This window comes from Sceloporus occidentalis, unplaced genomic scaffold, assembly GCF_023333645.1.
Source record: "Sceloporus occidentalis isolate IW3139 unplaced genomic scaffold, rSceOcc1.0.p SCAF_76, whole genome shotgun sequence".
Lineage (NCBI taxonomy): Eukaryota > Metazoa > Chordata > Lepidosauria > Squamata > Phrynosomatidae > Sceloporus > Sceloporus occidentalis.
The window spans coordinates 1700575-1717779 of NW_028317056.1; the positions used below are offsets into that span (position 1 = coordinate 1700575).

The 17205-nt window shown below is 50.3% G+C and overlaps 1 protein-coding gene across 2 annotated transcripts; it reads right to left on the reverse strand.

The window, feature by feature from the left end:
- Positions 1-3272: 3272 nt before the first annotated feature.
- Positions 3273-17205, reverse strand: LOC149285734 (cytokine-like nuclear factor N-PAC). 2 transcript variants are annotated; one of them, XM_089494930.1, is made up of 15 exons: positions 17168-17205; positions 14943-14979; positions 14677-14756; positions 13268-13406; positions 9368-9454; positions 8696-8749; positions 6222-6272; positions 6056-6129; positions 5758-5857; positions 5238-5330; positions 4605-4706; positions 4201-4363; positions 3844-4023; positions 3453-3577; positions 3273-3347 (listed from the first exon to the last, which is right to left on the reverse strand). In XM_089494930.1, the coding sequence occupies exons 1-15, from the start codon at positions 17203-17205 to the stop codon at positions 3273-3275; spliced, it is 1398 nt and encodes a 465-aa protein (XP_089351056.1). The 2 variants fall into 2 exon arrangements, with proteins under 2 accessions (XP_089351056.1, XP_089351055.1); XM_089494929.1 differs by having other exon boundaries at positions 5238-5348.

Genomic DNA, 17205 nt, shown 5'->3' on the forward strand with positions numbered 1-17205 from the left:
CCTGACCGTAATGAGCGCCGCGAGCCGACACACAAACAGCAGGGGGGCCCTGCTGACCCGCCCACACTCTGATTGGACCGGAGACTCCTGCCCAGCAGTGTGATTGGATCTGTGCCTTGCTCTTTAACTAGCACCTCCTCTCACTACCTAGCAACCTCGAACTTTCTCAGCATTGATAGGATGAAGCGCTCTAGTCCCGCCCCATGACAGACAGACAGCTGAGGTCATTGGCATGGATGCGCTGGGCTGTGATACAGAGAGACGGGCACAGCACGGAGACAGCCGAGGGGGGTAACAGAGAGACAGGCACAGCACGGAGACAGATGACCTGGCGAGTGCTGGCGGAGGATCTTTTGAGTATTTGTGGATCAAAACAAAAACACGCAGCATACGTCTCACTACACTCCCCGTATTGTAGCGCCAGCATATACCGCAGCGCCAGCATATACCGCAGCGCCAGCAACCCTTCAGGGGAACCACAATCTGACTGAACCACCGGGGTCTCGATACGTATTATAAAATAGATGGAATAAAAGTAAATTCTATGCTACCCAATGGGTTGTAGATAAATACAGCAGCCTCCCAGCAGAAGTGGTAGAGGGTAATACAGTGAGGGGATTAAACATGCACGGGATAGACATACGGCTCCTGAATGTAAGACGAGACCGACGACTGATTAAGGTTTGAGTCTTTACAGCAGGAGAAACGGGCGACTAGACGGGGGCCGATGTGATGGCGGGTTCGTTTCTATTTATGTGTATTTTTAGTTTGTGGTTTTGGTCAAATTCACTGATCTTTGACAAAAATGAAATAAATAAAAGACGCGCGGGATTACTGAGTAAGGCTTTATTTTTTTTGCCAGTAGCATCGCTAATTGCACAAAACTCACTTATTACCCATACCCTCCCGCCCCATATACCACACTATTTTGAATGACAAAAACTTTAATTATAAAACATAAAAGCCGCGCTCACACCCCCCCTTTTCACAATGCTCCCCGCCCCCAACAAAAATAAACAACAAAAATAATTCCAAGCCTTATAATAATATTATCGGGTGATCGGGATCAGCAGGAAGGCGTCGGGGGAAGGGACGACGTGTGATTGGAAATCTCCGGAATAACATCAAATCATCAAAATAAAATATCCAACAGCAAGTCGCGCGCTCTCATTGGCCGGTACCCTCCCGGATCTCTGCTGCTTCCTCCAATCCCCTGGCAGAAAATGAAATATTTACAACCAATCGGTAGGATCGTGTACCAAAAAAATTTAAGACCGTATCCGACAAGAAGCCCACCCAATGGCGCCAGCGGGGCCCTTTAAGAAGTAGAAGGGGGCTTTTTTTTTTGTCACGGGGCAAACGCAGGGTATATAAAGGTCCTCAAACCGGTACTCAGCTGACAGGATAACTGGAAGACCTCCATATAATCCTTGGCCGGCGTTCCCTCTGAGGTGAAGAGCGTAGAGGCTAATTTTTTTTCCTTAGGGCCACCTAATCTTTACGGTGTGATCGCCAACCTACATTTAAAGGGGAACTCCCACCATTTTTTATTATATTGTCTGTAGGGTACTGGGACATGAAAAATCCAGTTTCCCTGCCAGACCTCGGCCCCTAAGGGCCGGTACCAGCCTGAGCAGGCATCAGTACGTACAGCCAGAGGACTGGCGCCGATTTACACAGGGGCTTTTTTTTGTGGCTGGCTGACAACATAGATATAAAACAATAAAACGGCTATTTATGAGGCTTTTGTGGAAAATAGTACATATATTTATTCCTTATAACTGCAGGGCAATAACCAAGTGATATAGCATGGTGGGAGGGCCCCTTTAACAGCGTGGGTTATAAGAGCGGGTTTAAGAACCGCCGATCGATACGATTGATCGAAATCAGCTCGACGATCGGGATATTCTTTCAGACGTGCAGCCGCCTGAGCGCTGATGGCCAATCACAGGCCGCGTTACTGGGACGCCACATTCCTAGGAACCTTCTATGAAACCAGACCACTAAGCCGAGACCACCCAACTTAAAACGCTTAGACAGCCGCAGAGAGCGGGTGACCGTTGTCTCGCCAGCGCCGTTCCCTAGCTTATCGGAAAACAAGGGCACAAAATGGGGGGGAAAAAGAAGAAAAGCATCTTTTCATTAAAAATAACCCAAAAATTTAAAATGCACAATAAAAGCTACTAAAAAAATTAAATAAATAAGAAAATAAAAGACCATTATATTAAGCGACCGGCTTTCGCGGGAGAATTAAAAAGATAGGGAATTTTTTTTTTTTTCTTTTCCTTTCTTTAGCTGCCTTCAAATACTGAAACGGCACCGGCACCCGGCGGTGGGACGGGGACAACGAGGTCAACAGCGGCGTCAGAACCCCCCCCCCCCCCCCAGAGAATACGACGATGCGCGCTTCTATCTCGGGGTCCTGGTATCGTAACAGAAGGATGGTGGGGTGGCCAAGGGTGGGAGAAGACCCACGATGTGTCGAGGTGGAACCAATCGCAGATTTGGGAAGGGCCCCTGAATTCGCTCTCTGGTTAAGGGGGAGCCAATCGGCGCATGAAGATTACAATCCGAATCAGCTGGCAGCGCGGTTAAACCCCCAAAGCCACCCCTTTTCCGCGTCTTACGCTGGAATCCGAAGATGGAACCTCAAGCGATTGTAACAAACTAGGGGGGTCTGGAAAGAAGAGTTACCAAGGTGATTGGTAGAAGCAGCCCGACGTTTGTGGTTACACGGGAATACGGAGCGAGTGAAACGCGGGGAGACGGCAGCGTGGGGGGGGGGGGCTGTACAGCTAAGCAACGGGTCTGACCAAAGTCACCTGCGGGACGCGCGTTCTTTCTGAAAACCAGGATGCTGGTGTTTACGACCCAAACGTTCGTACGCCCTTTAAACCAAGACGTCGGGGTGCGCTCGCCCCGAGATCTGCTTCCAGTTGACGTTCCGCGCACCGACGGGGGTAAAGCAAAGGCGGGGGGGGGGGGGGTATCCAGGGAGGAGAGGACGTCAAGGACCGAGAGCTCCCTGTGACCTTTAGTGCAAGACTGGATGGGTTCCAGCGGCCGCCTCTTCGCTCCCGGGACTGTTCGGAGTAGGAGTCAGTGTTCGGAGAGTTCGCGGGAAGATGGGGGCGGCGGGGCGGACGTCGGCGTTGGGGAGGGGAAACAAAAAACGAAAAAGTGAAGGATCATGAGAGAGGAGTCAGGGATGGACTTGGTGAGGTGTTAAAAACAAGGTATAGATATAATCTTCAGAGGAGAGCACGGGGGGCCTAATGTATGTAGGCCCGGTACACGGCAGACATGTCGTTGTCTGATTGGTCCAATGCTTTCGCTCTCTTGTAGACCTGCAAAGAGAGGGAGCCAATTAGGTTGGAAAGCAGCGCAAGCACATGACCCGACAGCTCGATGGCGGCTAACAGGCCGGTAAGAGTTACGGGGGCGTGTATTACCTCGTTGGCGGCGGCCGCCATTGGAGTCGGGTGATTGACGGAGTCCCCGAGCGAGATGGCTAACCTCAGATCCTTCTGGATGTACTTTAAGTAGAAGTCTGGTTTGAAGTTTCCTTGTAGGATGTCTGAAAACAGATGGGAGAGTTTGAGGCGCGTCTTCCGAGTCTGTCCCAAAAAAACCCCGAAACACGCGGACAAAAACACACAGTGGGGAGGCCATCCCGATAGAAAAAATAAACAGAAAACAAAATACCCTGAAAGCCAACCTGCTGAAATTTACCGTTCTCTGCCCAGGATGTACCTTTAACCCCAAACAGAACCACAACCAGTCCCTGCTCTGTGCCGGCCGCTTAAATAAATCCCCACTGCCGGTAACCGGTAATTCCCCTACTTTGGCACTTCTGGTCCAGGAAAACGCTCGCCAGCTGCCCCTGATTCAGGATGTCCAGCAGGGTCTGTTGTGACTGGCCGGTGACCTGCGCCAAGGTCATTCCTTCCGCTATTGTGGCCATGAAGCTGCCCTGAACCATGTTGAGGATGAGCATCATTCTGGCTGCGTTCCCCACGTCACCTACAAGATAAGATGGACGTTTGTCAGGAACCAATGCGGTGTGCCGTTACTCCACCGGCGGGATCATCATCATCTCTCGCCATTGGAGGAAACGTCTCGGGAGAAACAAGGTATCCACCGGTGCCCAGGATAGCCCCGAGCTGGTACGAGAACCTAGAATGGCGGCAGCCTCCTCACCTAGAAAGAACGAAGCTTTCCCCATGGCCTGGAAGCAGCTGCTGCAGTCTTCGTAGACGCCTTGGTCGCCGGCGGCCAGGATCACCAGCATGCCATCGTTGGACAGCTGTTGGTTACCAGACACCGGGGCCTCCAGGAACCGTCCGCCCCGGGACACGATCACCTGTTGAAGACTCGCATTGTGACAGCGGAAAAGAACCAATCGGCCCGTCTCAGCCCTTTAAATTTACAGATTAAAGGGGCAGATTTAGACAATCTTCCAACCAACATCCAGCTGCGATTGGTTGGTTTGTTGTAAATGTCCAGAACCCAAAGGCCCAACGGGGAGAGTCCAGAGGAGACCCGGTTGGGTGAATTACTAAAGCGGGAACGTTTACATTACAAGCCCCCGCGGTTACGGATACCTGAGCGACTTCAGACACAGTTTCGGGGTCCACCGTCGACATGTCCACGTAGCATTTTCCTGGACGGATCCCCTGGAGGACGCCGCTGGGTCCCAACACCAACTGGACGGGGAAAAGGAGAGCGGGAGATATCAGAGTGGGCAGCACCATGCGCCGGGGGTTAACCAGTGCCGCAAAATACAGGAGTCTACCAAAGAACAGCCAAGTGATTTATAGAAAAATTACCAAACCGGCACAAAATTAACCAAAGACTAGAATGTCCAGACAATTCCACTACAATAACTGGGGGCGCCTACAATCTCCTACAGCACCGCAGAACATGACGGCGATATACAAAGCAATAAATATTACATATATTGGGCCTGTCAGTCATCGGTCTCGTCTTAGATTCAGGAGCCGTATGTCTATCCCATGCATGTTTAATACCCTCACTGTATGACCCTCTACCACCTCTGCTGGGAGGCTGTTCCACTTACCTACCACCCTCTCAGTCAACACACTATTAATGATACTTTACTGACACGTATGTTACCTTACAATTAGATGCATGCGTTTTTTTTACATTATATGTAAGTGAAAACGCATGAAAAACGCATGAACCGTAAACGTGAAGTTTATGAATTGAAAACTCACATCTTTCGCTGCTTTGGGATCCGCGACGCAGGCGAACGTGATGTCGCAGGTGGAGACCACCTCTGCTGGAGTCCGGCCCAGGAGGGCTCCTTCCTGGATGAACAGATCGCACTGAAAAAGAAAGGAAGCGGCGCGATCAGGAAAAACGAACGCTCGCCGGCCACGTGCGGCGTACGAAGGCAAAGTTCAACTCCGTGACACATAAACAAAGCCGTCAATCAAATCGCCTTTACCTTAACGGTGTCATCTTGATCCCACACTTCACTGGGAATTCCTCCAGCCGTTTTCTATTTTAGAGAAATAACGTAAATTCATATGCGGGAGGCTTAGTCTCTTTTTTTATTAAAGAAACCGAGCACGATACTTTAACCCTCGACTCTTCAGAAAGCATGCTGCAGTCATTCCAATGAAGTATGAGATCATATTCTAAGCACTCGATGTAGAATGCCCCTAGGAGGGGTTTTGGGGAGGAGGATAAAAAAAAAATAATTAAAACATATATATTTCCCAAAATCCGTACCTTTTCAGCTGTCCTGTTCCACACGGTTACACTGTGTCCCATTTTCAGAAGGTTGGAAACGATGCCGCTTCCCATCAACCCCAGCCCGAGGAAACCGATCCTGCGCATGAACAGAGTGAAAAATCATCATAAGCCAGCCAAAACTGTTCAATCGCTTAACCAAATATTAACTAAAGAAAGCACGGGGGGGGGGGGGGTTATTAGTCGGACTTGGTTCCCATACAGCAGGTACCCCAGCAGACCCTCTGCCCGGGGCAAGTGATGGTAATCGGCCCTGAGCCGGACTCGGCCTCCGTACTTTTTGTCGGTGGGTGTGATGTTGCCGTTGATGGCCGTGCTGTCTGCTGCTTGGATGGACGTCGAGCCGCTGTCCTGTGAACGGTAAAGAGACGGTTACCAGTAAAACAAAGAAACATGCGCGGGACACTAATAATAATGAGGATCAAAGGAAGACATGCTCTCACCTCCTCGGACACTTTGAGCCTCTTACTGATGGCCTGGTACGTGACGCTGGGCTGAGGGGAGAGGATAAAAAACATTAACCAGTCCATAAGAAGCGCCTGCGCGGCCTCCGAGCCAATCAGCAGGCCTCAAACACCACAAAGGGGGCTTTAAATACCACGCCCCACGGGATCTGGGCGAGTTGATTTTATCCCATCCCCGCAGAGCCGCTTTACCTTTTTCAGGATCATTTCTGTGCCGAGGGTCCTGTGACTGTGAAGCAGCCAGCTGTCTCCTGGAAGCTCGTCCTAAAAACAAGAAAAGGCGCGTAAACACAACGAGAGTAACTTATCGGATCGTACAATACAGTGACCCGCGAGACAGCGCCCCCCCGCGCAGGTACGCATCAACAGCGCCCCCCCGCGCAGGTACGCATCAACACCGCCCCCCCCGCGCAGGTACGCATCAACACCGCCCCCCCGCGCAGGTACGCATCAACACCGCCCCCCCCGCGCAGGTACGCATCAACACCGCCCCCCCCGCGCAGGTACACATTAACACCGCCCCCCCGCGCAGGTACGCATCAACACCGCCCCCCCGCGCAGGTACGCATCAACACCGCCCCCCGGGTATCCAGCTTCCGATTCACGGGCGAGTCCTGGCTAAAAAGGCCTTCTTTATGGGGCCACATTTACATTATAACCCCCCCCCAAATGATTTTGCCCCTGAGGCAGAAGAGTCCCGACAGCTTTAGGAGACGAGGCGAGCTGATCAAAACCCAGGAGAACCAAACGGATAACGACGCAGCGTTTAAACAACAGGTACCGGCTCCGGCGGAGATAAAGCAGTTCAACGAACGAACGCCTGATAACTCACAGAACTCCTTCCTTCCCGCGTTCCCCAAAATTACCGTATCAACATCGAGAAAAATGTATCAATATATTGATAAATTGGTAAAACACGTGACTCTCGGGGAACTGGAAGGAAAGCTTTTCTTTAACCAAGTGGGTGATAGATAAGTGGAACAGCCTCCCAGCAGGAGTGGTAGAGGGGATTTAAACATGCGTGGGATCGACATACGGCTCCTGAACCAAAATCTCCCCGGACGCCGGTGAAACGCGAGCTCTGATCTTGAAAGATAATCGCCAGCATTTTACCAAATGAAATACAAAATGATGGAGCGAACGGTCTCTGTTAATCGGACGCAAAGATTTTTCCTTTTTTTACTGAAAAATATGGTAAAATATAGTTTTTATAAAATACACATATATTGCAAAATAGCAAAAACTTTAAATTCTTGGTAAATCAAACGTATAAGAAATGGCACCAAACAGCAGCGTCTCCGTCACACGGATGAATCCACAAACACGGGAAGGAAAAAACATACAAAACGGCAACCAAAACACGCCGACGGGAAAAGTCAGTTATTGGGACATGTTGGGGAGCCCCCCCCCCCGTTCGAGCAGCGCAGACACCGGCACAACGTCCCGGGAACCGGCATACATCCCACCGGCCGGTGTCGGGGCCACCAGACTCCCTGCGAGGCTTCGGAATCATTAAGAATCATTCCAGAATATTTAAAGCTCTGGCGGAGGGAATGAACCCGCCGAACGCAGACAGCGCGCGTCCTTCAGAGCCGTTCCTGCGCTTCTTGGGTTCAAAATCAGAGGTGAAAGAGCCCAAAAAGACTTGGGGATAAACCTACAACTCACATGGGGGCCCGCGCCAAGGAGTTAGGGGTCTCACATGAACCTGGGGGGGGGCAACATAGCTTTACGTTACTCTATTATTACTGGTGACGGGTGACAGCGTCTGGCCAGTTAAAGACATCGGGTTGTCCTCTTAAAATTGTATCATTGAAATAAAGAAGGTGGCTACGTGGCTTAGGTTCTCCGACTCCGAGGTTTTCTAGACGTTAAGAGCCGAACGCACGTAGCAGCTCCGGCCTCCAACAGCCTCCGGTACGGAGTAGAGGTCCACATGTGGCCGTGGGGGCGAGGCGAGGCGTGGGGGCGAGGCGAGGCGTGGCGTGGGGGCGAGGCGTGGCGTGGGGGCGAGGCGTGGCGTGGGGGCGAGGCGAGGCGTGGCGTGGGGGCGAGGCGTGGCGTGGGGTCGAGGCGTGGCGTGGGGGCGAGGCGTGGCGTGGGTGCGAGGCGTGGCGTGGGTGCGAGGCGTGGCGTGGGTGCGAGGCGTGGCGTGGGTGCGAGGCGAGGCGTGGCGTGGGGGCGAGGCGTGGCGTGGGGGCGAGGCGTGGCGTGGGGGCGAGGCGTGGCGTGGGGGCGAGGCGAGGCGTGGCGTGGGGGCGAGGCGTGGGGTCGAGGCGTGGCGTGGGGGCGAGGCGTGGCGTGGGTGCGAGGCGTGGCGTGGGTGCGAGGCGTGGCGTGGGTGCGAGGCGTGGCGTGGGGGTGAGGCGAGGCGTGGCGTGGGGGCGAGGCGAGGCGTGGCGGCGAGGCGTGGCGTGGGTGCGAGGCGTGGCGTGGGTGCGAGGCGAGGGTGCCTTCTCGGTCTGGCTGAGCAGGAAGTGGTGGAATGGAGGGTCATCCCTGGAACGCTGCAACCGAACGGAGAGAGAAACTGAGCCGCTTCCCTCGACGCACTCACACGGCCACCGTGCCAGGACTCCGTCACGCGCGTTAGAAGCAGCGCGGGATACTTTGGGACCGTATAAAAAGTCTTTATATCCCAACCTCACACATGGACCGCTACGCGGCGCCGCCACTCACTGCTCAATCAAACCATCCGGTTCACTCAGAAAGTGCCCTAAGCCCTGAAATCTGTATACAACACAGCGGCCACCACCGGCAACTGGTTCAGAAGTAAAAGGAAGGGGCCAAGGGGGTTGCTCGGAGCGGACAGCGGCCTCGATCATTAGGTCCCATGGCTCACGCGTGGAGAAGGGGGCATAGAATATTAAGGGTTTTTAGTAGATCAGAAACATTTGGTGTTCACTGGAATCAAACAGGATGACAAGAAACCCAAAGACCCAGAACGTTAAGCTGCGGACTGCCTGTCACAGCCTCTGTGTCTGCGCCTGTCCTCAGCCGCCGGGGGCCAAACCCGGCCTACGCAGCCCTCGGCCGCCAGGGGCCAAGCCCGGCCTACGCCGATCTCAGCCGCCGGGGGCCAACCCCGGCCTATGCAGTCCTCAGCCGCCACTGCCTAGTCTTACCTCGCTTGAAGGCGGGGGCCAGCTGAACCGAGAGACAGTTTTCATTGCTAGCTTCTTCAGGGTGCTGGGCTGTGGCACCAATGGGTCCTAAGCAGAGAGGGTGGAGAGTGTTATGGAGATGCATTCACGACGTACGTACATCCCAGAGAGCTTATGGATCAGGGACGCCCAACTCCGGTCTTTACGGGGCACGGGCGAACACCTCGGGTATTAAGCACCCGCTGGGGGATCGCGTTGACCACCCAACAGAAGGCACCGAAAGATGGAGCTGGACCCCTCTGCTTCAAAACCTGCCCCCCCAATATAATACATCCAGCAGCCTTCACACAGATACCCAAATCCAGTGATAATGAAGACCACCAGCTCATGACATTTGCTCCAAATCCATACTTTGGACCCATTTTGATCCCCATTACTGGACGAACCAACGTGAGAACGGGCTCCCTATTGCTAAAACGTTAAGCACAAGGGCGGCGGGCCACGGGGAGGAATAGCAGAGATTAGAAGCGAGACGGGCGGCGAGCTGCCGAGTTCAGATCACAAAGAGCAAGCGGACCACCACGCCACCAGCCTCCAAACCAGGCAGCTCCAGGGCCGTCTATATCCAACATGAGGGATTCGCTCACGATTACATCACGAGTCAGGAAGCGTTTCATTATATAAATAAATTTGATTCAAATAAAAAAAAAATAAAAAAATCCAAATTAAAGAACAAAATTGTGATTTTTTTTTTTAAAACCCTTTTATTTCAATCCATCCTGATAGCCAACGTCATGTAGTATGGAGCCTCGATTAAGCGGAAATGAAAGTTAATAATGATGACCAACAGCAAAAGCCGCAGAAGCTCAAAAATCTCGCCCTTAGGTTTAAAGGTTAGAACGGCTCGGTCTTAATCACCTAGACGTCTACATTTCAACAAAGGACGGAAGATAAGTGCGACTTTTGCCAATCCGCGCATGTATATGCAGATCTCCTTACCCGCCGGGTTCCACTGTTTGTGTACGCCTGCCGCTTTATATACGGGTCCACGCGTGGGACGGGGCTACAGCCATACCGGAGAACTACCTGTATGGGCCGACGTAGAGTCCCCTGAAACATTAACCCTTCAATAGCCCATTGCGAAGATTCTATGCAGTGAATCGCCAAATGGGTTACCCGAACGGCTCCAATAACCTCGACTTGTTATTTAAAGACACACTTGATTCACCTGCATTCAAGCAGTAGAAATGGAAGCAATCCGTTTCCAGACCCCGAGAATCGGCCCCTTTACTCGGGCAATAATACCGAGACTCCGGGTCGAGCCCAAATGGCACCGGCCTGCACCTCGTAGGGCTTTTGCTAACAATAAGCGTATTGTTAGTCCGACCGCGTCCTACCGAGGACTTTGTGGTTTAAACCGCATTCATCCGCAGGAGCCTTGGGCATTAACCAGACTTAACCTGTAAAAACCTCTACAGAGAGCAACCGGCGGGACGTTCTCCATATGTATTAAAGCTAAAAACACGTCACGGGGGCCTCCTGACAGCATGCGCGGGATCGGCCACAGCCTGCTGCTGATGCTGCATTATTTGTGGGCTACCCGCCTGCCTGGGATATAAGATAAAAGGAAGGTTTCGGCTGCTTCCTCGCGCTGCATACGACAACATGAACGCTATACTGATAAAAGCCAATGGCTGCCCCTGGGGTGAGATAATATCCAAAGATCCATCAAAAGACTAACAACGCCCAGCGATATAACATACACACATTCAGGGGCCAGGCAACGCTTTCTGTGGCATTCGATAATAAAGCAACAACGCCACTTCGGCACAAGACACTGCGGTAATGAACTCAGCCGCCAGCACACAGGGAGTTAATGAAGGCATGCTATACTTTCCACACTAGGCACAGGGAAACACCGATGACTTCTCCAACCCAAGCAGGATTTGGGGTCCTGCCACGTTCCAGAATCCGGTCCTAAACCCGCTGAACTGCCGCACCGGTCGAGAAAGGGTTACCCGCTACTTCCAATTTACAGACGCCATGACAGGACCCTAAAGCGTTACCTTGTCTTCTTTCGGGGGTCTCCCACGCTTGCGGGGACTCTGGTCACGGGACTTTTTCTGTGGGGAGTGACTGCCGGAATCAGAAGACTTCCTCTTCCTTTCTCCACCGATTTTCTTGGCTCTTCCCTCGCCTTTCTTGCCTCCGGCTCCTTTGCCCTTCTCTTCATTACTCTGCGGGGAGAGGCAGCAACAACGCGTTAGAATTACTCTACTACGTCCAAGGACAGAATTCCTAGCGCCCGCCTCTAGTGCTGTAAAGACTCAAACCTTAATCAGTCGTTGGTCTCGTCTTAGATTCAGGAGCCGTATGTCTATCCCGCGCATGTTTAATCCCCTCGCTGTATTACCCTCTACCACCTCTGCTGGGAGGCTGTTCCACTTACCTACCACCCTTTCAGTGATGTTTTGCACCAAGAGGGGTTAACCAAACTACTGTCCATAACATTTAAGAAGTAATTGGCTCCCTGCTCTGTGAATCTATACGTAGTAATTACTAGATACAGGAGGCTCGGTATATTGCGACGTCTCAACAGAAATCCCAGAGCAGTTCACAAAAGGCTCCGCGGGTGAAATTAAAGTGACCCAAAAAAAGCCACCATACGCATACGACGTTAAAAAAAATACCGTAATATGGACTAGACGCACAAGTTTCCTGGAGTTAAAAAAAAACAAAACAAAAAAAAACAAACATGGATACCCCGTTGCCTTGGCGACTGTGTGGGATCTCTATCACAGAGCTAGCCGGGAACAGCTCCTAGGGGCCACACAAACATTAATTCACTATAAAACCGTGTTTCATTTGGAGGGCGGGATAAACGTTTATCCATCTGCTCTGTCCCTTTACCCAAAGCTCGCTGGATGGCAACAAAATGCACTATTTTTAAACCCGCAGCCAAGCAGACGGTGCCCAGAAATAAAACCTTAACCACAGCACGCTATAAATAAACCCACTGGTGACACGGGGTGTGTAAGGCTCATTATGTAATGATTGGTAATAAGTTTTACAGCCCCCCAATCCCACGCAGAGGTGTAGTGAAATAAAATAAAAAAGGCAATATTTACTAAACGCAGAAGCACCTCAATTAAAGGGACAATCCAGCCACCACATGCACTTGAATGCATATCATAGCTACGGTGTCCTCCATCCAAATACATGGGGGGGATTGCCCCCATAGGCATTTGCCCCTTTCACTGCCCCACAGGTAAGTAACTGGTTTTCCTTTTTTTAACATATTAAAGGACATAAATGTGCTGCTATGGTGACAGTAAAGGAAGTTATGCAAATATGAAGCCTCCTGTCTTGCCTTAAAATTAAATGCGTTAAAGTAAAAATATGTTTGTCTGAATCCCGGGTCTTAAAATTGTCCGAATATCATAAATCTGTGAGTGTCTCCCAGACATGCTCTAGCAGGCACTTATTTCTGGACAACAAACAGGAGACACAATGAAAAGCAGATAAAAAATTAAATCTGCAGACTGAACCAAATAATATACTGAAATATTTGTGTTAATAGTTGTGGCCTAATAGTGTCTCACTACAACTAGTTTGTTAGAGATAACCCTGCACCTATTTTTTATTTTTATCGTGCTCCAATAGCCCTTTACCACTCCCATCACTCCTGTGTTCCAAAGACACGTTGTGTTCGCTGATCCAAATTTAAGTTTAAAAGGCTAATTGATGGCTAGAAAACCCATATGCAAATTATGTTACAAACAGAAACGTCCTTGTTTTCCATGGAAACAGCAGAGTGACCCCAAAGTTTTGAATGGTTGTGTATGTCGTAACACAGGAAGGTAATCAGTTGTTGAATTTAAAGAATAAAACCTTCTGTTATACAGGTAGGACGGAGCTCACCTGTTCCTTCGCCTTCGCTTTCTTTAGGAACTCCTCGACGGCGTCCACAGCCTGTTGGAAGCGCTTGCCCTTGTTGACTTTGGTCATCTCCTCTTTGTGGGAATGGTACGGCTTCAGCTGCTCCACTTTGATCCAAGCGCTAGGAGGGAGAAAGAGGGAGAGTGAAACCGGCCCCCCGGTGATCAGGGAAACAACGATCTAGTACAAATATTACAGCTTTCCACTAACCGACTCAAACCTCATATCATTTGGCACGTGAAAAGCTGGAGAGATGGAGCACTGCCAAAACCGGAAGAAAACAACCCGGAAAAAAAAAGAAAATAAAAAGATAGAACTTACGACTTTTTAATCATTTGGGGTCACTGAGCTGTTTTCATGGAAATTAGACTTTTAAACTTAAACTTGGATCAGCGAACACAACGTGCCATCGGAACCCAGGAGTGATGGGAGTGATAAAGGGCCATTGGAACACAGGAGTGATGGGAGTGATACATGGCTATTGGAACACAGGAGTGATGGGAGTGACAAAAGGCCATTGGGACACAGGAGTGATGGGAGTGATAAAGGGCCATTGGGACACAGGAGTGATGGGAGTGATAAAGGGCCATTGGGACACAGGAGTGATGGGAGTGATAAAGGGCCATTGGGACACAGGAGTGATGGGAGTGATAAAGGGCCATTGGAACACAGGAGTGATGGGAGTGATAAAGGGCCTCTGTGAGCCTATGAAGAGATTCCATTAAAAGTCAGCTGTTTCCAGCTACAATAGTCATTTCCAAAATTAACTCCGTCTGTGCTGGATTTCTGATCCATTTCAAGTTTTTTAATAGAGAAAAACTGCTTTTATTTAAAAAAAACAAGAAAAAGTCTCAGTGACCCCAAACTTTTCAACAGTCGTGTAAGCTGCAGGACCTCTTTAACTTGCCCTCAAACACAGTGAAGATCTGGAAAAGTTTGAACCAAACCTCGCTAATGACATCACTCATAGGAAATAAGTTGAACTATTTTTGTGTAATTCACCTCAGCCAGACAAGGGACGCGCCGCTGGGGGGATTCTATGTAGAATTTAGGAGTTTGCCTCAAATAGTTGGGTGCCGGCAAAATGTTGAGCTGCCAGAATGGGATTCATTCATACAGATTAAGTTTGGCATCGGCAGCAAACGCTTGTGACTACCGTGGCTACAGGGATTTGCCCAAAAGACCCATAAATACCTCTGATCTCCAAGCAGTTTGGCAAAGTATGAATCCAATCATTTTTTTTTTTAAATACCGGCTCAGCTGGCAATAAAACTAAAGTTCACAAAGTGCTTTTCCCACTCAAAACCCTTCTGATGGGTAACTGTCCAGAGGTGGACGCCAGAACCGCGACGTTCTCATTCTAATGTATAAATTACGCGTCAGATACTCACTGGTCCTCCGTGCCAAAAAACTTCACGAACAGGCATTTCTTGCCACGCGGTTTCTTTAGGTCTTTAGGCGGGTTGACGATCTAAAAAGCATTAGAAAGAAAATGAGAAAAAAATATCAGTATTCTATTTGGAATATTCAGAATATAATGCACTTAAACAATTTACAGAAATAAGGACCCTCGGACTGCAAGACCTGACAGGAATCCTTTCGAACGCAACACCTGGGTCAGATTATGGTTTTGTTAGGTAGGAATTGTAAAGCTCACCTTGCCCGGCCATGGTGGGTATCGGCCAAGCTTGCCCCTAAAAAAAAAAGAGGAAAATTAATATGAGGAATAGAGAGAAATTCACAAAGAGCAGGCGGATCTTCAGCGCCAAACTTCATAAACGCCGTTATAAGACCAGCCCCTGACAACCAAAGGGCAGCTCGGATACACGCATGAGACCACCCAAAAAATGTCTTCAACAAGTGGCTGAAGCGCTACGAATTAGACAAGTATTCCGGAAGGCAAGTTCCATTAGATACCCCAACCTCGAAAGAGGTTTCGGAACCAGCACTTTTCAGAACCCACCTCTCTCTGACAGGAGCCTCAGCTCTAGAAACCAAGTGATCCAACACGCCGGAGCATCTAATAGACCAGCGCTTAACATTAACACTGCCCAGGCATCACTCCCAGCCAGAACTCACGGCGACGCAACAGCCACAAACCCAGAGACCGCCTGACGCAGCGAGCGCTGTCTGTACGCAGACGCCACAAATGACGGCTCATATAGTGGCTAAGGCAGTAACCACCGCGAGTGGACGAAAAAAAAAACACCCTGACCACGCTCACTCACTCTCACCGGAGGATAGAGGCGTCCGCTCTAGAGACGCCGGTGCGCCCTAAAGCATGGATAATTCCTATCGAGAAAATCAACATAAAACCAGTATTTAAAAACAATCTCCTCCCAGTTCAAGGACTAGAAGGGGCCGGAGACGGTCTTTCCAGTTGAGGAACTCTCTACTTACATTTAAAACCCAAAGACATTTGATTTGGTTGGCGTGAGCGCTAACAATCTCGGATATGGAGAGTGGCAGATAAAACAGTAAATACTTGATACCGATATATATTTCTTTAAAATGTGGTTTGTTTTTGGTTTTAAATGAAAGTTACAAACTATTTCTGTACAGAGTCCTGAAGAAGTCTGTAAAAAAAAATAAAAAAAATTCTAGCGGACTGTGAGCCAATTGGCAACAGACGTTCGATCGCCCCCCCCCCCGATGCCGAGCGGTACCGGGCACTCCTTCCCGGGTTTAAAGTAAACAACGTGAAGCAACACAAACATGTTGGCATCGCAAACACAAGCTGATTCACACGGGATGTTTTCTAAACAAAAAAATATCCTTTATCCAAAAAAAAACACAAACGCTTCACACCGAGGTCTTCCTGCGTACGATTCGGGGTCCCGCAGCACAGCGCTGAGAACATGACAGCCCTATGTAAACGAATCAATAATAACAATAATGATAAATGCTACGGGTCATATTTATATTATTTTATCCAGAATTAAAGAGAAGAATAAAACCACGGATCCACAAAACCCGTATCGGACTATAAAAAGGAAGCGACTGGAACAGCGTCCGGGAGAGAAGACGTTCCAACTTTCCAAGGATTAACCTTCCCTCCTACTCAATAAATAGAAATAGCGTCCGGAAGCGAATTCATACACATGAACTGAACGACCCCGTACCGGGGCATCTGCGGCAGGCAGTCCTACCCCTGGTGCCTCGTCGTCCCACACGGGGGTGAAAAAAATCCAGTTTGTTAAAGAGACAGTTAAGGCTTAAGAGGCAGAGCTGCGGATCGGGTCCCCCAGTTAGATCTGTTATCCCCAGGGCCGCCACTGATCCCCCCCAGCCATCCACTCCTCATCGCAGCCACTTTGCAGCTACCCGTTCCTTAAAGCCCAATACCTTATCGCCCTCTCGCTGCATGTGACCACGGGGTCCAGATTGCCCGAGCGTACGCCAGTTGCCCCTTTATTATCAATCTTACCCAAAACTAGGCATTAACGTCACAATGCTCAGCATCCGGGTGAACTTACATAACCAGCTCTCGCTCACCGGCCCCATGTACCCCTTCACATTAAGGAAAAACATGAGAGAATTAGCCCCTCTTGGTGCCCCTGGAGTAGCCCAGCACTTGCCCCCCCAAATCATTATGTTCACACAGCAGGCATTAAACCCATAATAGCCAGCGTCACCTCGACCCACACTTCCCAGGATTACCCCCGCCAGGCCTGTGCACTTTGACCTAGGGCGCCCTCCCCGACGTATCCCTCATCACACCCCACCATCCCTGAAGGGTTAAACCCGGAATAGCTTGGTTGCGCATTACCTTCCTCACTGCCACAGCTTGTGTTATTTACCCCTCATCTTTCACCATCATGGCCCCCGCCTTCCCAGCAGGCTTTAGGCCTTGTACGCCCAGTCTGCTCCCCTCACACTCACCAGACGAGGTCTCCCTGTCGCAGGCCCACTGCCGCCAT